Below are 26568 nucleotides of genomic sequence, written 5' to 3' on the forward strand. Positions count from 1 at the left end.
TTTGGAAGAAGCGGCTTTGGGTTGGTCCTCTTCCAGGAATACTTATCAAAGCGCATCCTTCTCTGTCCAAATCTGTTGCTATAGTAACTGCCAAGGTTTCCCTTTGTCCTCTGGCAGCCAAGACTTCAAATCCCATCATGCATCACCCAAAATGTCCTCCCGGCCCCTCCCTCCCTCCCCTCTCCTCTCCCCGTGGGTTGGTCGAGGGGGAGGTCATTAAAGGCTGAAGGCGGCACATTGCGGGGCAGCGCGCGCAGCCTGCCGCTCCTTTCCGGCGGCTTGCGTCACGTCACTTCCGTCTCGTCCTCCCGTCCCAGAGTCCTTAACCTGGTGGACCGTCCGCGGGCTTGGGAAGTGGTCGCCGGCGACTTCGGAATCATGGTGAGGGTCCCCGCCCCCGACTAGCCCCCGCCGCCGTCGTTCGGGAGAGGCCTGGGCTGCCGCGCGGCTCCCGCCTCCCCGCGGCCTCCTTTCCTCTCCGCGGCGCACGCGGCCCCGAAGCCTCCCCGCACATGGCTGCTGGGGCGGGGCGGGCCGTGGGGCCTATCCCGGGGGCCCGCTCCAGGCGCGGGCCGCCGGGCTCGGCCCGGGCAGGGGGAGGCCCGGCGTCCTCTCCTCGATTGGCCGGGCTCCGCGGCTGGGCCCGGCCTGGAGGAAAGAAACTTCTAGTGTGGGGGGGGGGGGCGGAGGCGGGGCCTGCAGCTCCGGGGGAGGGGGAGGGGAGACTCCCGCTACTCTGCCCCACTGCCCGGGCTTCCGGGGCGCCGGCACCCGCCCAGCTGTGCCCCGGGCAAGCAGAATGCAAAATTACAATTAGATGAATCAGCCCCGTGCCCAGCACTGTTTTCTCTCCCTTCTCGGGAAGATGCATGTGTCGTTACCCCCCCCCCCCCAATAAACCACCCTCTCCCCCCAGAAAAGACTATAGCTGCCACCTCCCTCATCTGCTTATTACTATTGCTTTTCTCGTGAATATTTTATAGCTTTAAAAAGAAATCATCGTTTAAGTTACAGTCTGGTTGGTCTTGAGTGAGGTTGTGGGCTGCTGCAGCTTATTTGGTTGATAAAAACGGATCTAGGACCAGGAAAACATTTCAAATTTTATTTATTCAGTTAGCAAAGATCTAAAACATCTAAGTACATATATAAGATTAATTTTTTCTATATAATTTATATATTTCATTGCACATTTTACAGCAACATCCTCCATCTGCTAATTACTGTTGCTTTCTTGTGAATATTTTATAGCTTTGAAAAAATCATTAAGTTACAGTCCGATTGGTGTTGAGTAAGGTTGTGGGCTGCTGCAGCTTATTTGCTTGATAAAAATGGAGGAAAACATTTCAAATTTTATTTATTCAGTTAGCAAAGATCTAAAACATTTAACCATATATGCATATATAAAATTAATTTTTTTTCTACATAGTTTACATATTACATTATACATTTTACAGCAACCTTCATCTGCTAATTACTATTGCTTTCTTGTGAATATTTTATAGCTTTGAAAAAATCATTGTTTAAGTTACAGTCAGATTGGTGTTGAGTAAGGTTGTGGGCTGCTGCAGCTTATTTGCTTAATAAAAATGGATCTATGTACAGGAAAACATTTCAAATTTTATTTATTCAGTTAGCAAAGATATGAATAATATTTAACTACATATGTATATAGAAGATATTTTGATTTTTTTTCTATATAATTTACACATTACATTATGCATTTTACATTTCTACATGTGAGTGTGTACAATTTCATTGTTACTGGTGCTGGGTTTTGTTTTTAGGCATCCCTTTCACTTGCACCTGTTAACATCTTCAAGGCTGGTGCTGATGAAGAAAGGGCTGAAACAGCCCGTTTGGTAAGTTTCTGGGGGTTTTTTTACTGTTACATTTTTTTCCATATCATCACTTTGGTTATTTCTATTAATTACGGGTTTCTTTTTGTTTTTTAAACTTCAGTCTTCTTTTATTGGTGCCATCGCCATCGGAGACTTGGTAAAGAGCACTCTAGGACCTAAGGGCATGGTAAGAAAAACAGAAACATTAGCACATTTACTATTAAAAATACTTCAGGGGCAGGTGGATGGCGCAGTGGATAGATCACCGGCCTTGGAGTAAGGAGTACCTGAGTTCAAATCGGCCTCAGACACTTAATAATTACCTAGCCATGTGGCCTTGCGCAAGCCACTTAACCCCATTGCCTTGAAAAATCTAAAAAAAAAAAAAAACTTCAGAAAATAGATCTTTCTTAAAATTATTTTTGCTTTAATGTTACTGTTTGAAAGTAAAGACATAGGGCAGCTAAGGTGGCAGAATGGATAGAGTACTAACCCTGGAGTTGGGAGGACCTGAGTTCAAATCTAGCCTCAGACGCTTAATAATTAACTAGCTGTGTTATTTTGGGGAAGTCACTTAACCCCATTGTCTTACCAGAAAAAAAGAGTTAAAGGCATGTTATTTTTTTTGTTTGTTCTGGGGGGATAAACTACGAATTAAATTTGTTCCCTTCAGGACAAGATTCTTCTAAGCAGTGGAAGAGATGCTTCTCTTATGGTAACCAATGATGGTGCAACCATTTTAAAATCTATCGGTGTTGACAACCCAGCAGCTAAAGTTTTAGTTGGTGAGTCTAGAGAGACTTTTTAACTGTTTATTTATAATTTTCTGACTCCTATGAAATGTCTTTTTAAAAAAAAACTTAAGATTTTATTTAGCACTTATATGCAGTGTTCTAGGAATGCGAAAAAAAGGATGAGATGATCCATTCTCAAGTAATTCTAATGGAGGTGACAAGTATATAACAAGTATATAATAAGTAGGATAAATACAAAAAAGTATTTTGAAAGAGTTGGCCCTATTAGTCTGAATAACAGTTTACTCTTATATTTTATACTAATAAATAGCAAAAATAAAGACAACTTGAATGGAGACTTCTCTCGACCATTATCCTACTTCTGGAATAAAATGCAAAAATCTCAACCTGGCATTTAAAGCTCTATTGTAATCTGATTTATACCAGTCTCTTCATATTTCTTCATGTACTTTGCATTCCATTTAGTTCAATCTATTGACAAGTTTACCTCCAGACTATTACATATAGTCCCTCACTTTCTGTAATATCTAAATTTTCTTTAAAGAGGAGTGTCAGTACTACCTCTTACTTGAAACATTTCTCCGCCCCTCCTTTTTTTTGTAGTGTTCCCAAAACTACTTAAGACTCTTGCTTAGGTTTCTTCATCTTTGTATCTCTAATACCTAGTAACTAGTTCCCTGGACACATAGTGTTTAATAAATATTTGTTGGATTTAATTTAGATCTGTAAGAAAAGTTCCAGAATTTAAGCTTCTTAAGGGTGGGGCATGAGTTATTTTGTGCATAATCATCTATATCTTGGGGGTGGTTTATAGTTGTTGATGGTTAAAAAAATACTTATTAGATTCAAATGATAAAAAGCAGGTTAATTGCAAAATTTGAGACCTAAGTTGGTAGTGGGTCAGGTTTAGGAGACCTGTCTAGAACATTCATTTTCTAAAGAAAAGAATATAGATAAATGAAGAATTTTCAAGTTGTGTAAATAAGTTAATAAATTTTTTTCAGATATGTCAAGGGTTCAAGACGATGAAGTTGGTGATGGTACTACTTCTGTAACCGTGTTAGCAGCCGAGTTGTTAAGAGTAAGAAAGTTCATTCTTAGTAATTTCTATTTTAATGTACATGGATATATGCAGCAGCTTAATATAGTGCATAGAGAGCCTAGCAGTGTCACCTGCATGAATTCCAAGTTCTGCCTAGGACACATAGAGCTCTGGCTTTTTGGAAAAATCACTTAACCTTATCTAAACAACTCTGTGAGATTTAAGTTGCAGGATCTGTTTTGACAAGAGAGTTTTACTCTTTGGAGACTCCCCTAGACCAATGAAACCACAGCCAAGGAGGAAGACAAAAGTTTTGAATTTATTGTTTTGTTATTTTAATATGAGTTTACTGAAATTGAATGCTTCCTCCCCCCCAAAGGAAAAAGAAAAAAATTTTCCATTTTATTGATGTTATTAAGTTTTATTTTTTCATTCTTATTAAGGAAGCAGAATCTTTGGTTGCAAAAAAAATTCATCCTCAAACCATTATTGCTGGTTGGAGAGAAGCTACAAAGGCAGCAAGAGAGGCTTTGTTGTTATCTACAGTTGATCATGGGTTTGTACCTTTAAAAAATTTTTTAAATCGTCTGGAGTAAAAATAATCCTTTGATAATTGAGTGGGAGAAATATATATTTTTAGAAAAGTAACATGAATTTTTAAAAATGTATTCCTTGGAAAATGATGGGTGTTTTTTGTTTTTTGATTTCATTTAGTCAAGATGAAGTTGCATTCCGTGAAGATTTAATAAACATTGCTGGAACCACATTGTCCTCAAAGCTTCTAACTCATCATAAAGACCACTTTACTAAGTTAGCTGTAGAAGCTGTTCTTAGACTGAAAGGCTCTGGAAATCTTGAAGCTATACATATCATCAAGAAACTAGGAGGAAGTCTGGCAGATTCCTATTTAGACGAAGGTATGTTGTTTTTTGCGATATTAGAAAGTCTTGGATTAGTTCAACAGTTTTTTCTTTATTATATATTACTTTGTTTTTGATCTCTTTAGTGATACAGCTTTGTGACTCTTTAAGAAAAAAGGTACAAACAATTATAAATTCCTAGCAATTTGTCAGTTTAAAAATACAGTAGTTTATTTTTCTAAGTTAACACATGTGTCTCTGTAATGCCTGTGGTACTCATTTAAAACTTAAAGTTGGTGCAGAATCCTATTTAAAGTTACATTTTGACCCTTAATGAAGTCCTAAGCAAGTCATTTGTATCCTGATCATTTGGTATTGCTTCAGGGTATATACCCTAAGAGGAGGAGGGCATATCTTCTCAAACTTTGGGACTTTAGTAAGTCACCTTAGAGAACAGGTTATCAAAGCTATAGAATCCAAGAGTAATCATGAAGTCAAACCCAACTACCTCTTTTTGTTGTTTTTTTCAATTTAGGTTTTTTGTTGGATAAGAAAATTGGAGTAAATCAACCAAAGCGAATTGAAAATGCAAAAATTCTTATTGCAAATACTGGGATGGACACGGATAAAATAAAAGTATGTGATTTATATTTCTTAAAGTCATTTCTAACACTTTAAATTTTATAACTCGAATTCATCTTAGACAATAAGCAAATAGGATGAAGGAATAGTAAGGATGAGGAAAGTTCAAGAATAGATGAGGAGAGAAGAGACTTCTCATATTTCGGTAATGTAGAAGTGCAGAGATCAATTACTAAAAGTAAAAGTAAAGAGGGAGGTAGGTATTGTTGGGGCCTTGAGGAAAGAATAGAATATCTTTAATAGTCATTGTTGGGAAGACAGGGAGAGATGAGTAAAAGAATTGCTAGACAGCAGGAAAGTTATATATTATAAATATATATATATATTTTATATATATAGTATATTATAAATATTCAGTGAAAAATTCAGTGCTAAATAAGAGTAATTTTCATGTAACTGCTTAATTGACTGCTCTTTTTCAATTGTTGAAAAAATGAGACTTTCATATCAGGAGCTATAAAAGCTAAAACTTTAAGATGTCTTAGCTTTGAAGTCTCTTCCATTTAAGTCAATGGAAAGATTTGTTCCTTGTGTTTCTTAAAGGGAGGTTAATACATTGTTTTGTTTTTGCAAGGCAATGGGTTGAAGTGACTTGCCCAAGGCCACACAACTAGGTAATTAAGTGTCTGAGGTTGGATTTGAATGCAGGTCCTGATTCCAGGGCCAATGCTCTATCCACCTTTGCCACCTAGCTGCCCTGAGAATAATACATTTTAATGCTCTGCCTGCCCTGCTGATTGGCAAGTCCTATATGTAAAATAATGATATGTTTCACTTGTAAAGCATAATGTAAACCTCTAGTTCTCAACTTTACATTTTGGACCTTGTATCAGAATGAAGTTCTCCCATGTAATAAATACAAACATTCCCATGATAAAAAAAAAAAACTATAACCTAAATAACTCCATACTTTTTTTTTTATTTAGATATTTGGTTCCCGAGTAAGAGTTGACTCTACAGCAAAGGTGGCAGAAATAGAACAGGCTGAAAAAGAAAAAATGAAGGAGAAAGTTGATCGTATCTTGAAGCATGGAATAAATTGCTTTATCAACAGGTTTGTTTGATTATTTTACCAACTTTGTGATCTTTAGTTATCCCTTCCACTTTATGGGGGTTAAGGGTATGGCACTCCCCATGATCTGGAAAATTAGAAAATTTTTGGCCCTTCATATCAAAGAAGTCTGAATTTTCTCTTTCTCTTTTATGGGTTGTTTGATAGTACCTTAATGTAAAATTTGATTCTATTTAAATGTTAAAAGATAACATAAATTGATTATACAATATTTAACATGTTTTATGCATTTCTGAGTTTCTGAACTTTTTTTCTGTTTTCATCTCCTGGTCTTTGTGCCTCATTTTATAACAAAACCTTGCTGGGGAAGCACAAACTGTGGATGGGAGATATATACATTACTTTGGGGGCAGGGTGGCAAGACAGTGGAGTTAAGTGACTTGCTTATCACGTAGATAATTATTAAGTGCCTGAAGCTGGATTTGAACTCTGGTACTATGCCACCTAACTGCCCCCGTACATTACATCTTAAGTCAGACAGTTGGGAAATTACAGTATAGCCTTCATGTTGCTCCTGTATTGCTATTGCATGCATTGAAGGTTCATTATTTCTGGCTTGGGAAGAAAGTTTAAAATATGTTAAATGGTAATAATTGTGTTTAAAGTGTGATCACAGCTCTAATTTATACTTGAAATTATATGGAGAAAGTGACGATGCATAGAGTAAGACTATGAAAAGTAAAGGGGATCTTTCAGTGAATAATTAGTATTGTAGGATTTTGTATTTTATATCCTAAGGTAAGCAGTGAATCCCGGAGGAAAATTAAACATTTGAGAACTTGTGAAAAGTACATATTTGTTATAAGTGTGATTTGTTCTTTTGTTTCTAGCATGGATATGTTTTATACCATTGTTATTCATAACTTATACAAATATGAAGTTTTCAAAAGCATGGCTTATTTTTTTTTGTAGGCAACTGATTTATAATTACCCTGAGCAATTATTTGGTGCTGCTGGTGTCATGGCAATTGAGCATGCAGACTTTGCAGGTGTGGAGCGTCTAGCCCTTGTTACAGGTAAGGAAAAGACCTTGAGTTTTATTATTCCTTTGCTTTACTCAGTCAACAGGTATTTATTTCTGAATACTTACTGAAAATTCCTGAAAGTAGAAGGGACTTCAGATTTAAATATGTTACTTCTCAATTGTTTGTGTTAGAATCTGGCACAGATAATAGTATGGAAAACAAGGACATTTTCATATATTTGCTAGTCTATAACTTTTACATATAAATTTGAACTGAATTATAATCTATAGAACTATTCGTTTTTATGGTTTCAGTGCAAGTGTTAAAATTTGCTTTTAAATGTCTGAATTTTGCTTGGTGTATCTCCTTCACCCTATTCTCACTCCACCTCCTTTCCCAATTTCTTACCTTTTAAAATACCCAAGTTCTTTCAAAGCTCACAGCGAAGATAACCTCTTGGGAAGGCCTCCTTAATTGTCTATATGTATACATATTGTATCACACCTGTAGAATGTGAAATTCTAAATGTAGTAATTTACTTGCTTTAAAAAGTCTAATATCAATATTGGATTCAGGAAATAATTAAAGAATTGATAAGCATTTATCAAAAACCATGCTACATATCAGGCATTGTGCTAAATATTGGCTTTACAAAGATAAAAATATCCTTTGTCTTAAGGAGCTTACATTGTGTCAATGGATAGTGACATCTGCATGGCAGTAAACAGTTTTGTTTTGGAGCTATGTAATAACTAATCTTGGCAAAGGCCTGACATGAGAGGTTCCCTTGAGCTGAATTTTGAAGGAAGCTAAGAATTCTATTCTACAAGATAGATGTTGGAAGAAGGGGTTTGTTCGGAGCCTGAGGGTCAGCCATCTTACCTTAAGACATAGGGAAGAGATGGAAGGTTGGGTATGAGGAACAAGAAATAGTTTGATTTTACTGTGGATTTTGTGAAAAGATTAGTAAAATGGAACAACTATCAAAGAATAGGCTGGTGCCAGAATGTCAAGGGTTGTCAATGCCATGGGGCATGGGAATTTAACAGATGCTTGTTGATTGATCTAGGACAAAAATCCTAGGTGGGCTCCATGTTGGTAGGCACTGAAGGTTTTGGGGTTAGAAGAATGATGTGTGTAGATCTGTATTTTTAGAAATATCACTTAGGGCAGTGGAGCAGCTAGAGTAGCACAGTGGACAGAGCACTGGTCTTGGTGTCAGGAGGACAGGAATTTGAAAGCAGTCTCAGACATTTGTTCTTCACTAGTCTGTGTGACCTTGGGCAAGTAACTTAACCCTGATTGCCTTGAATCCAGAGCAGTTCTGATCCATATCTGCCCACAGCTCTGAAGGAGAAAGTGAGACTGGTGGTTAACGCAGGTCTCTCCCCTTCTCCCCCTCAAATCCAGTTCATGTGCTTGTCATGGCATCACCTCCCTTCATGTCATAGTCTAGTGAAGGACAAACATGGCATGATGTAGGCCAGTAACTCAAACTTTTTGTTTGGAGTAAAGAACCCCTTTACTCTCTTAAAAATTATTGAGGCTAATCAAAGAGTTTTGGTGGATTACATCTATTCATATTTAATTAAATTGAAGCATCTTGATATTTTATGAAATTAGTTTTGACTTTCTGGACTCTCCTGAAAGTGTCAGGGGAGCTGGACCCTGTTTTGAAAACTGTTGACTTGAAGACATAAAGGAAGGGTATATTGGAAAGGGGGAAAAGTAGGTGAAGAAGGGGAATAAGCGTTTATATTATGCCTGTTATATGTTATATAACTGTGTTAAGGGTTTGTTTTTGTAATTTTTTTTTTTTTTTTTGGCAAAGCAGTGGGGTTAAGTGACTTGTCCAGGGTCGGGCTAAGTATTAAATGTCTAAGGCTGGATTTGAACCCAGATCCTCCTGACTCCAGTGCTGGTGCTGTCCACTGCACCACCTAGCTGCCCCTCATGTTTACAAACATTTCATTTTCTCCTCAATGCTGTAGATGAGCAAACAGTTCCAGATTAAGACTTGCCCAGGTTCACTTGCTAGTATCTTAAGTTTGATTTGAAGCAACTCTACTTGACTTCAGGTGCAAACTTTGTCACTTGCCACCAGCTGCCTCCAGTTAGGAAGACCACTGAGGAAGTTGTTACTGCAGTAGTTCTAAGAGGCCACCTCAGTGGTCAGGTATATTGGAGTAATCAGAGAAACGTGGAGGTAGAATTGACAAGATTTGGGAGATGGGGGAGAGTGAGAGGTTGAAGATAACACTGAATGACTTGAGTATTTTTGAAGGAAATAAGGATGTTTAGAATGATGAATAGGTGGAAAAGACAGAATTCTGTTTTGGATTTTATTAAGCTTGAGGTGCTTCTGGGACAACCATTTGAAAATGTCCAGGAAGTAGTTGGTGATGTGGAAATGGAGTTCTCAGAAGATAAACTATGGCTGAGTATTCAGACCTGGGATTCCTGCATTCTGATGACCAAAAGCTGATGATGACCACAAAGAAGAAATAGAAATAAAAGAGAAGAGAAGAGGACAGATCCTAGGACAGATCCTTGGAGGGTACAGTGTAGAAAGGGAAATGTGTTAAATGGGCAGCATTTTTAAAAGGACCGGTGAATCCAGCAAAAGAAAAATAGGACAGGAAGGAGGAGAGAACCAAAAGAGCAGCTCAGGAAAATCTGGACAAGAGAGGATAATAGTGTCACAAATTTCTCAAAGGTAAGAAAGAATCGGGTATGAGGAAGCTGTTCGACTTAGCATTTAAGGATTCCTTGACAATTAGTACTAATGATAATTTTTTATCAGATACCTTATTGAAGTATATAATTCATAATCAGTCACATTTTGAAGTGTTTCCTGTATGGGCATGTATTACTAAATAGGAGTTTTAGTTTTGCCATGCATTAATCAATGCAAATTTATATTTATAGGTGGTGAAATTGCCTCGACTTTTGATCATCCAGAGCTGGTAAAACTAGGAAGTTGTAAACTTATTGAAGAAGTTATGATTGGAGAAGACAAACTTATTCACTTTTCTGGAGTAGCACTGGGTAAATAAATACACATATTCTGAGAATGTAATTCTAATGTCTTATAAAGATTATTAACAGTAATATATGCTTTGTGTTTGAATGTAAGGCAGTTTTAAAGCTCCATGTGGTTGTACAGAATTACTTTGGATTGAAATTTTCAGAAAACTCAAATTAGTTTGATGGTTAACCTTTTTAGATTATCTTTTGAAACCAAGAGTTTTTAACCTTTTATTGTGTTCTGGACTTTTTTGACAGTAAGATAAAGCCTGTGGTCTCCTCAGAATCATATTTTTGTTTTTTTGTTTTATTTTTATTTTTTGTTGTTGTTTTGTTTTTAGGATTTTTGCAAGGCAAATGGGGTTAAGTGGCTTGCCCAAGGCCACACAGCTAGGTAATTAAGTGGCTCACAGTGTTGTTAATGTGTACAATGTTCTCTTGGTTATATTCCCTTTGCTCAGTATCAGTTCCTGTAATTCATTCCATTCTTCTCCAGAGTTTGACCATTCAGTTTCCTATAGAACAGTAGTACTTAATGACATTCATATACTGTAACTTATTCAGCCATTCCCCCATTGATGGGCATCCCCTTAATTTCCAATTCTTTGCCACTATAAAAAGAGCTGTTATGAATATTTTGGAATGTGGAATTTTTTACCTTTTTTTTTTTTTTTTTGGTTTTTTTCAAGGCAAATGGGGTTAAGTGGCTTGCCCGAGGCCACACAGCAGGTAATTATTAAGTGTCTGAGACCGGATTTGAACCCAGGTGCTCCTGACTCCAAGGCCGGTGCTTTATCCACTAGGCCACCTAGCCACCCCACTTTTTTTACATTTTTATGATTTCTTCTGGATATAGGTCTAAAGAGTATGATCAGTATTATTGCTTTTTGGGCATAGTTCCATATTGCTCTCCAGAATGGTTGGATCAGTTCACAACTCTACCAACAATGCAAATAATGTTGTTTTTTTTTTAAACTAATACTTTTTAGTAATAATAGCTAGCATTCATCTAGGAGTTTTAATGTTTTCAAGGAGCTTTACATATTTTACTAATTTGATTCTCACAGAAATCTTTGAGTGAAGTGCTGTTACTGGTGTTTTTCTAGAGTAGAGAATTGAAATTTACCTAGTATCACATAATCACTAGTTCTATTTTTTTTTTTGCACTGTCAAAAGGGATAGAGTTACTTTTTTGTTTTTGTTTTTGCAAGGCAGATGGGTTAAGTGGCTTGCCCAAGGCCACACAGCTAGGTAATTATTAAGTGTCTGAGACCTTAGAGTTACTTTAAATTTTGAGTCAAATGTTTTAGATAAGAATGAGGAGGGAATGAATGGGTGCTCTTCCTTCCATAAAATAGAATGGAAAATAAGCACTTGTTTGGAAAAGAAGTTTTTGTTTCCTTAATAGGATTCATGAAGAGGATCCTCATCTTTGGCAGTTTTTGCGATAGGAATAGATTGAGAAACTCTTAACTGGAGTAACAAGTGTGAAGCATTATGTAATCTTTGGTACTGAATTAGTCTAAAATCTATGGTAATAAGGCTAGCTTTTGGATGTCATATTTGATCCAAAGTTAACTAGATATGAAAGGAAATAAAGGAAGAAAAAGCATGGTGATGCTTGAGATAATGAAAAAAGTTTATTATATTTTAGATGTGAGTTTATTGTTAATGATTTTTTTTGTTTTGTTTTGTTTTTGCAAGTCAAATGGAGTTAAGTGGTTTGCCCGAGGCCGCACAGCTAGGTAATTATTAAGTGTCTGAGGCCGCATTTGAACCCAAGGTACTCCTGACTCCAGGGCTGGTGCTTTATCCACTGCGCCACCTAGCCACCCCTATTGTTAATGATATTAAAAGTGATTTATGGTTTAAGTGTAGCTATTAACTAATGTAAATAGAGTGCTGGATCAGTACCATAGTAGGCACATAATATATTGTAGAAAATTACTCGAGTAATTTAGTTGTTTAATAAACCAAAGATCCAAGCTTTGGGGATGAAATACTATTATTTTACAGACACTGTTGGGAAAACTGCAAAATAGAATGGCAGAAATTAGTTATAATACCTATCTTCAAAAAAAAAAGACCTGATGGCATCTGAAGCATAATATTTTCCCCTTGTTTCCTTCCTCTTTCTCTCCCTCCCTTTCTTTTTCTCATTTGAGTTTTCTTCCATAAAAATGAGTAATATAGAGATTCATTTTGAGTGTGACCTATATTAGATTTCTTAGTGTCTTGGGGAAGTATAAAGGAATAAAGAAGAATGGAATTTGGAACTCAAAACTTAAGAAATAATAATTTTAAAGATTGTTTTTTACATGTAATTGAGGAAGGAAAACAAAATAATCTTTTTCAAAAATAGGAGCCCTTATTCTGTTGATTCTTTTGTTTTTTCTTCTTAGGTGAGGCTTGCACTATTGTATTGCGTGGTGCTACACAGCAGATTTTAGATGAAGCAGAAAGATCCTTGCATGATGCTCTTTGTGTTCTTGCCCAGACTGTGAAAGATTCCAGAACTGTTTATGGTGGTGGTGAGTTTCATATGTGGTTTCCAAGTATTTTTAATTGTCTTTTCAGGATTATAACTATTAGGTTTATATATATATATATGTATATGTATGTATGTATGTATGTATGTATATGTATGTATATATATGTAATTTTTTTTTTAGTATTTCTTATGGGGACTTTTGTTCATGTTGATTTTTTTTTCAGCACTACAAACTATTTTAAGTGATCAGTTCATCTGATAGACTCTCACTGGCCCTGTGTTTAAAGAAATGAAATAGTAGGAATTTTTTCCTCTAATTTTTAGGTTGTTCTGAGATGCTGATGGCCCATGCTGTTACAGAATTTGCCAACAGAACACCAGGCAAAGAAGCTGTTGCAATGGAGTCTTTTGCTAAAGCTTTGAGAATGGTAAGCTTTGTGTTACAGGAATAGCATTGTTTTCATGTTATTTTTCTTTATTGAAGCCAGAGTGTTTCCATCAATAATACAAGATATTTAATGACTAAAAAGGAAGGCTGTCCTATTCCTCTTTAGAGGGAGAAGGGATTTTGTGTTTCTGAGCTCTTGTTTACTAAAAGCTATGTTAATTCATTAAGACAATTTTCATACAGTGAAGCAAGTGTTCCTGTTTGCTCATTTCTTTGTATAGTTGCCAACCATTATAGCTGACAATGCTGGTTATGACAGTGCAGATTTGGTGGCTCAACTCCGTGCTGCCCACAGTGAAGGCCGAAAAACATTTGGACTTGGTAAGAAACCAATATTATTGGACTTGGGAGGAACTTTATACTAGGATAATTAAATGAGATCTGTAGTTTTTACAGCTCTTTTAAGTGCCAAGAATACTTTACAGATACCTATTCTGATGGGATCTCGTTAATAACCCTGTTAGGTTAAGGAGACAGTTATTCCATTTAATAAATTTGAACTTGTGCAGTCATTCTGTTTACTTGTGGAGTTAGGAATTGTACTTAGGATTGCATCAAGAACTCTTAACTATATAATGTTTTCTTTTTCTCATAAATCATCCTTGCATGATTTCATAGTATTTTAACAAACTATCATTAATTAAGGGTTGGTTGGAAACCAGAGAAAAATTAAGTAGTTTTTTAAGAGATTTTACTTGAAATGTCTGTTGAACATTAAAGACCCTAGTGGGGGTCTAGCTCCCCTGACAAACAACTTAGAATTATGGAGAGAAGAGGTGTAAATTGGTTTTTCTTTTTTTGAGTTGGCCTGAGAGAAGGAGGAGGAATTTGGGATGAATACAAGGTACTAATTATATGAGTAAAGAGAACTCTAAAAGGTAAACCTAAGTGAGGAAAGTAACTTCACATTTAGTACAAGCATATTTTCAGAAAAAAGAAAAAGGACTCTCCAGCATAGGTGGTGTCCACACCTCAGGGCCTCCCAAAAATCCTGAAAATGGCACTCGTCCCTTGGAACCACAAAAAAGAAAACAGTTCTAGGTCCTTGACTTGTCTATCCCAAGTGACTTCTCTGGAGAAAGAAATGATATAGTCCCAGGGCATCCTGTACCAGGTGGTTCTCAAAGCCTGAGATTAGCAAGATATTTGAAGTCCAGTCAAGGTATAATTGGGATGATGCAGGGAAATGGAACTCCTGGTTGGTGCTTGTGCAAAGAAAGCTACAGAGATAGTTCTAGCACAGCTGACCTGCATTGAACCACTAGGAGATGGAGGCAGAATGTCCCAGGTTATCCCATATAGAACTTCAGTGGTGCAGCTATAACAACTTCTTTCTAGAGGAAACTAGACTAGGCAAGAAAAAAATGAAATTAGAAAATATAGCATCTAAACACGACAGATAAGTTAATCAAATTACAGGGGAAAATAAACAACAAAACTATAGTAGTTGGACAACGTACTAATTTTAAAATTAGACAAATCTAAGAAAAAATTTAAGAACCTATAGGTAATTTTTCAAAAAATTAAATGATAGACTACCAGATAGTAATTGAAAGGACTATACATACTTTTTACCTTTGTTTATGACTCCTTTACAGAAATCGACCAAGTGCTAGGACATAAAAACTTCAAAGCAAATTGAGAAAAGAAGAGATAGTAAACACATCCTTTATCAATTAGAATGCAATAATAAATACAATTAAAATAGAGAAAGACTAATTGCAAGGGACTGCAACATTTGATTTCTGTCAATTCTTCCAACCTGGATCAGAGTGAAGGATAATATTGCAGGATAGGAGGGGGCCTAAGACATTGCTTGCCCCTCTTGCTTGGAATAGAATCAAAGCAGTCATTAGAAGAAAATGTATATTATTGGACTCTTATTGTCGGTACAAGTGAGAAAGAACAGATGAGTTAATTTGATCATGCTGTTAAATAGAAAAGCAGTAAATTATTAAAAGAAAAACCCCTGAGAATAGCAATCTTAAATATTAAAGGGAAAAATCTGGTTTCATATATAATCCTTCCCTTGTGGGTCTACTATGTATGGTAAGTTCTCTTTTGATCTTTAAGTTCAAAATAAAGAATAAAATTAAAAATTTTTTTCTGTGGGTAGACAACAGAAAAGGTTCTCTTGGTGGGGAGCCCAGTTTTATTTCATCCCACAGGAAGAACTGAGCAATGATTTGATTAGCATAGCTAGAAAGGAGACATCTCGTGTGCTATACATCAGTGTAAAATGACTACCTTCTAGTTTGTGGGTTAATTGTTTGGAGGAGCAGTTCTAACTTGCTCCAAAGATTGCATGTCAAATAAGTGTACGGCTCAGGTTTGACAGTTTTGTTTTCTAATGATTAGAGAATGACATGGAATAAGTTATGAATATGTTATGACATCTGTATATCCTTAACAATTCTGGCAGAGAGCTTGCATCTCAGGATGTCTTTACTGTTGATTATTTGCCAAGATAAAGCTATTGGGAGTGCACCAGTATTGAATAGTAGGGCTTGGTGGTTCCTTTCTCTCTCTCTCTCTGATCTGTGGTATACTGGGTTATAAATTCCTCCAACCAAACTATTGAAAGCAGGATACACAGGCCTTGCAGGAAAGAATTTGTGAAAATGAGTGTTTCCTAAATTGAGACCAGAACAAGAAGTCCTTTTTAGTGTCACTTCCTTTCCTAAATGGGACACCAAAACACATATATGCTACTGGAACTATAGTAATCTCACATCTATTTCCTTTCCAGTATATTCATCATTTCATACCTGAGGGTTGTGCCACCTTGAAGAGGAATTTTTGGAGGCTTCAGCTCCACTCCTACATGACAGTGAGGCTGCCAGCCCTTGCCTAGTTTAGGATCCCCTAATTCTCCCCTTACTCCTATTCCTAGCTTTATTGGCAGAGAGAAGCAATTGCTAAGACTTGAGTCTGAAGTTGAGGGTCCTGGCTGTTTTAAAGAAGAAAAAAAATGCAAACTGTCAACAAACAGATTAAAAAATGCTTGAAATTATTAATAAAGAAAATTACAAATTAAACTAAATTTTGAGATTCCCCTCACACTTGTCAAATTGCAAAGGTGATAGAAGAAAATAACACTTTGTGGAAGGGTGAGGGTGGTGGCTAGCTAAGGGATAAAGAATCTGCCTTTGCAGTGTTCTGCCTATCACTTGAGGTGTCGCTGAACAAATTTTATTCTATAAATGTAGTGGAATATAAATGATAGATCACTTTAGAGAAATTAGGGAGGTGTGTATAAACAGAAGTGATCAGACCCAGGAAAATATTAGATGATTGCAATAATGTAACAGAAAACAACTTGGGAAGTCTTATTTGTGATCAGCTCATTAACCAGTTTTATATGCAGAAGACCAATGAATGAAACATGCTTTGTATTTCTTGATAGGGAGAGGTAATGAACTAGAGGTACAAAATGAGTTTTATATTTTCAAACATAACCACTATTTGAAGTTATTTTACTTGACTCTACTTATTGACACAAAGATGTGGAGAGGATGAGGAGAGGGGCAGTTTTGGGGACAAAATGTGGATGTTGGTAGTGTAGTACAAGGGGAAAAATTGATGTATTTGAAAAGTAGAAGGAAGATCAAGTTTCTTGTCAGTGTGGATATATTTATGTGATAGTTCAAAGTTTCATATAGTCTCTATGTTCTTTGTATTTTAAAATGTTTTTGATATTTTTTAAAAAGTAAATCCTCAAATCAGGTAGGATATCGTTTTTATGTTCGAAATTAAAGACAATGAGGCTCAAAGTAATGAATGATCTTTTTCTAATCTCAAGCTTCAAGAGCTTATTTATTCAGGGCTCAGTCCTATCAATTATCTTGCAGTAGTTCTATTCTCTTTGTCTTTTACCATGTCTGAATAGAACAAGGAAATGATTCAATTAAATAAGAAACAAAAATGTTCTTCATATTTGTATCATTTTTTTTTTATAAAAAACAGTCCCCTAAATTCCTACAGCTTTGTCCCTTAAATATAGACAGTAAAGTGACTGAAACAATTTGTGTTTGTCTTACACAAAGCATTGTTTCCATAGGTGGTCAAGTAACTGCTTTTGCAGATAATTATCATATTTTCAAGAGTTTTTGTCATTTGTTTAAGGTTAGGTCTTGATAACTTTAACAGATTGGAAATGTCAGCTTTGTTCACCATGGAAACAGAAGAAGAATCAAAACTTTGTTTCTTTCTTTTTTTTTTTTTGGTTCTTTTTGTAAGGCAAATGGGGTTAAGTGGCTTGCCCAAGGCCACCCAGCTAGGTAATTAAGTGTCTGAGACCGGATTTGAACCCAGGTACTCCTGACTCCAGGGCCGGTGCTTTATCCACTGTGCCACCTAGCCACCCCTCAAAACTTTATTTCTTAAATAAATCAAATGATCAAACCACTAACTTGTTATTTGGAAATATGCTGAAAATCCAGGGTTGCAAAGAACTGTCTTGTGAAAGTCAATTGAGGTAGCTTGGTATTTGGTGTGTGTTTAACCTGAGGTAACTGGATGGGTTTAGCTGAAGGAGCAGACCTTGGACATTTGAGTGGAAGTCATTGGAATTTTGGAAAGTCACCTTTGGTTCAATATAAGGGGTAACAAATCCAGAACTGTTTTAATACTAGCATAAGGAGACTTTGGTGAAGAGTATATTGAACTTGGAATCATCTGCCCTGAGTTCAAATATCTCTGGCAAATGTTTACCTTTATGACCTTAGACTGATAATGTAATGTCACTGGGCTTGTTTACTCATCTGGAAAATAATTGGACTAAGTAGCTAATCCATAAGGTCTCTTCCAGTTTAGATCTTTTGATTCTGTGGTCTGTTAAGTGATGTTTGAGCATAGAGTGTGGGTGACTACCCAGATGGAATAGTTCAGAGAGAATTTCTGCATTAAGAGAGATTGAACCTCACAATTGCTGTCACTTTCATGATTGTATAAATCTTGTAATAATTCTTAAAGTGTAAAATCTTGAGGAAAAGAATACCCAAATGAGTAGGACTGAGTAGAAATCATTGGTATTTATCTATCATTCTGGACTATCTAGCTGACAAGTGACTCCTGTGGCAATGGGAGCTTGCTAATGGTGCCACCACCTTGGAGGCTTTATGTGCAAAGTCAATTGAATTGAGTAATAGGAATTTATAGAACTGAATTATATGATGGTCTCTTATTTGAGGCAGCTATTGAAAATGTGTTTTTCTGTTTTCAAATTCGTTTAATATCTCCTTAAGGAAAGGAAAAGTGTTCGATGATACTGGTTTTGTAGGTGGTGCTTTACAGTGTTTGTTCAGTTCTTAGCCCTTGATGATTTTAGACCAGCAAAGGAAGTAGAATATAATGTCCAGTGAATGCTGGAAGGTATTATCAAAAGAACTCTTGTAATTTTGCTCAAGAACTGAATATATCTTATTCTTTCAACTTTAGGTCACATTGGACATTTCATATCATTCTCTTGCCACTGTCACCTATCCTGGAGGCAACCTACAACTCTTCCTGAGAGCCCCAGTTGGGACAGTGCCCCTTCCTCAACCCCAGACCACCTGTAGCCTTTTCAGCCAAGTGCCCACTAGAAGTGCCCCCTAGGTGCTCTAGCTCCTCTTCTAGGCAGCCACAGCTTTTGAAGAAAAGATAATTCTCTATTCAAAAGCTCCAAAGAATGACTTAAAAAAAAAAAACTTGTCTGCATTGCTGACTTGATTAAAGTACAGAACAGCTCAGAAATTCTTGGGAGTCCAAATGTCTCAAAGCAAGTCTTGTGAAATTGTTTTTCAGATAATTAAGATTCTTCCAACAATACTGTCTCAATTTTCTGCTGCTGCTAAATTATGAAGGAGTATAATGATTGCTTTGTAGTAGTAGTAACATAATAAAGTTTGGAAAACTTATAATTTGGGATAGACAATGGATTTATTTAAATCAGGCAGTCTGGTTTCATTTTCTGTAACTCTTGTCACCAAGGGTCCCTGTCACTTTTCAATGGTTTAAAGTTAGAAACTGATAAGGCTTTATCCATGGTATGGCAGCACAGAAGGCAGGCTTCCATCTGCCTTGTATTGCCCTGAGGACACTTGGGCTTTGCTATTTTTCTGTTACTAATTTTCTGAGAATAGGACCTGTCTCCATTTTTTTCTTTGTATCTCTAGCACTTAGTATATTACTTGACATATGGTGGCAATTTTCCTGGATAACCTTATTGTTAAGGATAAGAGTGATCGTGTCCAGTTAAGCAAATTGGGGGGGGGGGGATCATTCAGTCAATTTTGAACATTATTTATTGCTGTTTAAAGTAAAAAGATTTTCAGATTTTTAGGCAAAATATTATAAACTAATATTTTTATTCTCTTAAGACATGAAGGAAGGTACCATTGGAGATATGGCTGTGCTTGGTATAACAGAAAGTTTCCAAGTGAAGAGACAAGTATTGTTGAGTGCGGCTGAAGCAGCAGAAGTGATTCTTCGTGTAGATAACATTATTAAGGCAGCACCAAGGTACTGTGCATCTGAATAATTGACATAAAATTTAGAAATATTAGTAACATGGCATCAGACATTTGCTGTAAATTTATTAAAGCTTTACCAGTGCTGGGGGGGTGGGGGATAAATAAAAAACATAGATCCTGCCCTCAAAAAACATTAGTTTCCAGACTCCCCAAAATTATAATAGATGTAAGACAAACTAAGAGCTGTACAGAATTCTTAAGTACATAATTGAAATAATGCTTTAACATGCTGCTTTCCATTTTAAGTGGTTTTTCTTAGATATGTATCAAATTCTGAAGAAGCTACTTCATTAGAAAAAAATGATTTTTTAAAAATCCACAAATCTAATGTGGTCTTGAGAATATTTTAATCATTGTAAACTGATAGCCTCCAGAACAATTTTAAAAATGTGTGAACAAGGGGCGGCTAGGTGGCGCAGTTGGACAGAGCACCGGCCCTGGAGTCCAGCGGACCTGAGTTCAAATCCCTCAAATCCGGCCTCAGACCCTTAATAATTGCCTAGCTGTGTGGCCTTGGGCAAGCCACTTAACCCCATTGCCTTACAAAAAAAACTGGGGGAAAAAAATGTGTGAACAAGAGAAGAGAGATTAGAATATGTCCAGATTTCTTTGATTGGAGACTAATACTTTAAGTGATCCCTGCTTTTCTGCCTAAGATCTAATTTCAAGAACCCTAAATGGTTTGATTTGGAGAACTCCCATCTTGCCCACTTATAGAAATGGGTTCTTTGAACCCATTAATAAATGTGGGAAAATCTGGTTTTTATTCTTTACTTTAAAAGCAATATTCTTGTCTTGATGTTTTAGAATTTTTTTAAGAAATAATATTTTTAAAGGAATTTATGCTTATTTATCTACTTAAGTAGACTGAGCCCTTAAATTGTCTTTAAAATTTTCTCTCTTAAAATAATTTGGGCCTTGGAAGGAGAGAAAACCCAGTAGGTATATTTTAGTGGAGAAAGGAAAGGTACAAAAGGAGATAATTACACTACTATAGCAAAGTCACATAGAAGCTGCACTGAGGCCCTGGACACCAGACTGGACTCTGCTCCCAACTGCATTGTGAGGCCCTGAGAAAAGGGATCCTGGTGCAGAATGAGAGGTTGGACAAAATGAATCCAAGATCCTATGATTTAAGGAAGGGCTTAGACTAAAAGAGGGGGACTAAGAGGAAATGCCAGAAAAAGATGCCACCATTATTTCCTCTAAGGATTATTTGTGAGGGGTCCAGAAGGCTTAGTTAGGACTAGAAGAGGACAATGATTTCATTTGTCATTCATTCTTTGAGGCGTTTTTCTATTTCATTGAATTCTCCCATTCTTGTTTTTTAACTTGAAAAGTGGCATCAAGACAATGGTTAAAACATTCTCAACTTGATATAAATAGAAGCAGCACTGGATTTGGAATTAAAGCTTCTACAGGCACAGCATTGCTCTGACTGTGCAAGTCCCCTTCTCCTTGTCTCATTGTCCAAAGTGAATTCTGGTCTTCCAGCTCTAAATTGGTGGTTTTCTGGACTAGTTGTGTAGCCTCAGTAAGTGATAAGATTTGCTTGCACACAAAGAACAAAAGCTTCATGCACCCCAGATTAGAGGAGTAATTTTAAAGCTAATTAAAATACTCCACATGGTATATCTTTTGTAGTAAGGAAACTTGGGTAGCTTGCCAAAGGGAAAATAACGTTAACAGATTCTGTTAGATAAGTTTGTGGTTTAGTTGTCACAAAATTGAAACAGACAGATTTTAACCAAAGAAGCATTTACTTTAGTATATAAATCTATATTTTGGTAAGGGGTATGGAGAAGTTTGAGTAATTAGAGAACTGACTACTCACTGGATTAATGTTTTCAGTGAACTGTTATAGAACTGATTGTATGATATGCTAAGGATAAAAGTCCTTGGTTATAGAATCATTTGGGGGGGGGTTGTTCATGTAGGTTAAATTTATGTGGCATACATTAGATTTAGAAACATTAATGGTACAGATGGCACAAATATGGTACAAAGGGGCATATTCTTTTGGGCTAAGAGCATCAAATACTGTATTTAAAAGCCAAATATTTTAAGATTTTTTTCTCTGATTTTTTTTTTAGATAATTTTTAATAGATTTTAAAAATTTGGGGCCAAGAATGATCTTTTTAAAATGACAGGGATTTGAATAGGACTGTAGGGGATAGCCACCTACTAATCCCTATTTTCCAGTGTAGACAAATGCACTTGAAAGTACCTTATTCATGTTTTAAAAGTCTCTAGTTTCATCAAAGTGAATTTCACTTATAACTCAGGCATATTCAATCATTTCCATATTTTATTTCATTCTAGACTTTGAGTGCCTCATTAATCCTGAATAACTGATGATAAAGCCTGAATAACTTGGGTGCACCCTTCTGAGCATCCATAGTTTCTCATCAGTTAACAGAATCAAACCCAGGTTTCTCATTTTGATTTCATCAAGCTTTCTTTTCCCATCTCTGCTTCTTGACTTGCCTTTTCTGAGCTCCCATAGCATATAGTGGATGCTATGTACGTGTATAGGAGTCCTTAAGTGATTGTCTCCCATCTAGCTGTTAGGAATATACTAGATACTATTTTTCCTTTTAGCATATAACTTCCTTGCGGGCAGAAGACAATTTGCTTCCCTTTCTTCTCCCCCTCCCCCCCAAGAAAAAACTGTTTCCCCAACTATGCAGTCTGACTCACACAGAGCAATTAACACATGCTTTAGAAATGATTTATTTATTCCTTCTCCCCCACCCATTTCTTGTGAAGAAAGCACTTTTGTAAATAATGAAAATTTTACTTTTTTATTCTAAATTCATGTAATCTAATTAATGGCAAGATTTGCATCTTCTTTTCTGTTGATATCCCTGAGTTCTGGAACTTAGTTTATATCCCTGAGACCTGTTGTTATAGAATACTGATGGCCTTTCAGTAGGACAGTGGGCTGCTTCAGGCTCCTGCTCTGGGTGGGATTGATTTGGTTTCTTCCACTTTCAGGTTTGCCTGTTTCATTGTTTTCTCTTGGTTCTTGTAACTTCAGTTATTAGAAGTACCTGCTACTATCCAAAATTCCTTTATTCTAAATAACCTGCATTCATCTTACAGAAAGTAACTAATTTTCTTTAGACTTATTGCCCACATATTTAAGTGGGATGCCTCATCAATAGAGCAGTGACTCTGTGAACTCTGGGATAGATATATTCTAAGCGGTGGAAATTGGGCCCTTGCCCATCATGGCCATTTTTCTAGATTCTCGCCCAAAATCAGTCTTGTCAGCAAGCATTTCTACCATGAAGAATCCTTTTGACACACTTAAGTGAATATCAAAGAACAACGTCTTTGTTAAATATAAATAGTTGACTATTTGGACAAGGACTTGGAAAATACTCCATCGATAAAAGTATTGTTATAGGTGTGAAGGTAGCTTTCTTAAATAAGACAGCATTATAATGGTTTTGTCAAAATAAGATTCGTGGAAGGGGCTAAGCTTTTGTGATTAGTCATACTTTTTTTTTTCATTTCCCATAATTTTATATGAATTGCTTTGTGGTTGGTGTTCAATATTATCTTTTTTTAAGGCAGAGTGAGGAGGAAGGGTAAAGTCTTAGGATTTATCAAAGAAGACTAAAGTATGATATTTTATTCAATTTTTTGCAGAAAACGTGTACCAGATCACCACCCATGTTAAACATTCCCATATCCCCCAGAGGATTCTGAGACCAACTATTTCAGTAACAAAGTTGTTGGAAAGAAGTGAACCTCTTAAGGAAGATGAAGGAACAGAAGTTTATCTGAGACAAAGCATATCCATGAATTTGGACATGTAAACTGACTTCTATTTCAACATGGGTCTAATTTATTTGCTGTTTCATTTTCAGATAAAACAGTTGATTTTTTTTTAAAGTTCATTTCCTCCCACTGTGCACTAAAGTAAAATAAAATTTCCAATGTTTATCTTTTAATTTGTCTTATGTTATCATAAGCCTTGTGCTAACCCCTAATGTAATAAAATAAATGCAGAAAAGCTTCTGTAATTTTGTTTTTAAATAGATTGATGATAGTTACCTTCCAACATGTGTGAACTAGTTATTTGGTTCAATACTTTGTTATCGGCTAAAATTGAAATGTTAAATAAATCAAGATCTAGTTATTACTTCATTGTTGTGGCAAATCATTCCACAAATTTATGTTGTATTTAATTATTATTTGGTTTTTAAATTGGGGGGTAGTAAAGGGAATAAGAATTTATCAAGTGGGGCAGCTAGGTGGCGCAATGGATAGAGTACTGGCCCTGGAGTCAAGAGTACCTGAGTTCAAATGCGACCTCAGACACTTAATAATTACTTAGCTTTGTGGCCTTGGGCAAGCCACTTAACCCCATTGCTCGCAAAAACCTAAAAAAAAAAATTATGTGGTGTCTATTGTGCTGAGCATTTTTTATAAATATCTCATTTGGTTCTCTCATGCCAACTCTTTGAGGTAGATACTATGATTTCCTTTTTACAATTGAAGAAACTGAGATAGACTGGTTAAGTGATTTGCTTTAGGGTCATAGAGCTGATGAGTATCTCAAAGAGATTTGAACTCAGATTATCTGATCGATTGTACTGCCAGCTACCTTCTAGAGATATAAGCATTGTTACTGTTAACTTTGAATTGAAAAATTCACTAAAGCAAAAAACGTAGAAATTTGGTGTTTTGCTGTTCCACCATGATTATTTGAACTCTAGTGTTCTGATGTAGAAGCTATACAATTGAAGTTCCTTTGGGGGTTAATTAGCTGTAGTGACAACCACTAATGTCAAAGACCAAAGGTATCTTTAGAGATAACAAAATGTCTTGATTTAGAAGGATCTGTGAGTTTCCCAATGTTGGGAGATGACTAAATTTAATAATTTAAATAATCCCTGAGGAGTTTCCTAAAGAAAATTGTTTACTTAGGGTAGCTACTAGTGAGGGTCAGAATGGGATTTGATCTAGGTTGTCTTAAGCATCTTACGTTTCACTTTAATGTTTGTTGAAAGGCTGGATTAAAAATATCAGCTTTGTGAATTCTATGAATTCCTTCTCTGCAAAAATCAGACAAGATTTTGGGGGATTTTTCTGAGATATTTGAAATACAGTATCAGGGCCTTATGCTATCCAAATAATCTGGTTCTTAAATGGTTATCTCCTTAACTTATTTCACTTGTGTGTGTGTGTGTGTGTGTGTGTATTTTTTTTTTGAGGTAATTGGGGTTATGTGACTTTCCCAAAGTCATACAGATTGGCAGTGTCTGAAACCAGATTTGACTTCCAAGCAAATTAGACTATTTGTTGTTCCTTATAAAGATTTTCCATCTCCTGTCTCCAGGAATTTACAATGGTATTCTCCCAAGCTGGAGAGATAATGCCAACTTCCCTGGGTCTTTCAGAATCCTCAATTTCCTTTGAAGGTTCAATTCAAGTATATACAGCCAAATCACTTTGTATGCATTTGTAATCATTTTGTTTTTTCCTTAGATTTAAATAGGTTGCTGTGTTTGCTTTGTTTTTAACCCACAATGGAATGCAAGCTCTTTCAGAGTAGGGACTGTTTTATCCTTTTTTTCTCTCCCTAGAGCAAGTACAATGCCTACTAAAGAGTAGGTGCTTAATAAAATCTTTTTCAATTAATGAATGACAAACTGAGTTAAATACATAGGGATCCCTTGTTAAATACCTTGACCACTGACAGTGGTCTAACCCATGAAATAAAGAAAATATAGCATCCCTCCTCTAGAAAATGAACATGGTAGCAAGAGTCAAACATTGTTTTAGTTATTTTAGAAATATTAACTTGACTATTTAAATATTAAATGAATGATAGTGTCATGTGATTCTACGAAATCAATAACATCCATATTGATGCTACTGAAATAAGCAAATAGATAAAACAAGGTAGTAGTTAGACTGAAGGATGACTTAGAAGGACAGATTACAATTGCTTTCACTGTGTGCCAAAGTAATAAGAACCAGAGCTCATCATGGTATTTGAACATAATATTTTGCAATGTTTATTAGGTTTATTATGAGACCACAACCATGAAGGTAATTGTAATCTCCATGCCTCTATCAAAGAGAATGAAGTCATGAAAAGTCAAAACTTATTTTGATGTTTAGTGCTTAAAAACAAGATGGGAACAGGTGAGGATTCCAGAAAGTATTCTGGAAAATATAGACCATGTTTCCAAAAACATTTTTTTAGTTTATTGAGAATCTATGATTGCTGTATGTCTCTCCTGAATATGTTCTTCCTGAAGAGCTAGATGGTAAGTAGCAAAGAAAAAATAACAATAATTGAAATTAGTTATTAAAAGACAGAAATGAAAATAGGTATCAGAAAAAAAATCAGAAATGGAAAACGGCAAAGGCATTAAGATTTTTGTGGGAAATGGTGATAAGATCAAATGATAAAAAACAAGCAGCTCAATGGGGTCAAAAGAGCCAAGAAACTACTTTAGCCACCATACACCTTTAAGTTCCCTATTAAAGCTAGGAGTCAAGGAAGACAACCTGATGTTGAACATAAGTTCAATTGTAAAACGCTGAGGAAGACTCATACAACTGTGAAAAGAAGAAACAAAACTATGAAAAGTTTATGAAATTCAGTTAAGGTTTCTGGAAAGGCAATAAGGCATCAGGGGGCTAAGATGTTGGACATGGATTCAGAACAAACTGAATTCAAATCCTGCTTGAAATACTTCTATTTCTGTGGTCCTGGGTAAGTCAGTGAACTTTGTGTCTTGCTTTTCTCATTTGTAAAGTGGGGGTAAAGATATAACTGACTTGATGAACTGTAAGATCTCTTCTAGATCTAAATGATTCTATTGAATTCATAAGTATTTACAAATGAAATTGACTGAAGATACATTATAAAATGGAACTTATTTT

The 26568-nt window shown here is 36.0% G+C and overlaps 1 protein-coding gene across 1 annotated transcript; it reads left to right on the forward strand.

The window, feature by feature from the left end:
* Positions 1 to 234: 234 nt before the first annotated feature.
* CCT2 (chaperonin containing TCP1 subunit 2) lies at positions 235 to 23809 on the forward strand. Its single transcript, XM_074226122.1, has 16 exons — positions 235 to 381; positions 1785 to 1859; positions 1960 to 2025; positions 2512 to 2623; positions 3598 to 3674; positions 4079 to 4191; positions 4350 to 4552; positions 5031 to 5131; positions 6064 to 6191; positions 7122 to 7225; positions 10103 to 10222; positions 12604 to 12732; positions 13017 to 13120; positions 13362 to 13461; positions 19503 to 19644; positions 23314 to 23809. Exons 1-16 carry the CDS (start codon positions 379 to 381, stop codon positions 23342 to 23344), a joined length of 1608 nt encoding a protein of 535 aa, XP_074082223.1. The 5' UTR covers positions 235 to 378; the 3' UTR covers positions 23345 to 23809.
* The last annotated feature ends 2759 nt before the right edge of the window (positions 23810 to 26568 follow it).

This window comes from Macrotis lagotis, chromosome 2 (genome assembly GCF_037893015.1).
Source record: "Macrotis lagotis isolate mMagLag1 chromosome 2, bilby.v1.9.chrom.fasta, whole genome shotgun sequence".
NCBI lineage: Eukaryota > Metazoa > Chordata > Mammalia > Peramelemorphia > Peramelidae > Macrotis > Macrotis lagotis.

What these genes read in the sequence shown, in the direction of transcription:
- CCT2 (XM_074226122.1), top strand. An exon ending in AGCAGCTAAAGTTTTAGTTG is followed by an intron (nt 2,624 to 3,597) that starts GTGAGTCTAGAG and finishes AATTTTTTTCAG; the next exon opens with ATATGTCAAGGGTTCAAGAC. An exon ending in CTTTTCTGGAGTAGCACTGG is followed by an intron (nt 10,223 to 12,603) that starts GTAAATAAATAC and finishes TTTTCTTCTTAG; the next exon opens with GTGAGGCTTGCACTATTGTA.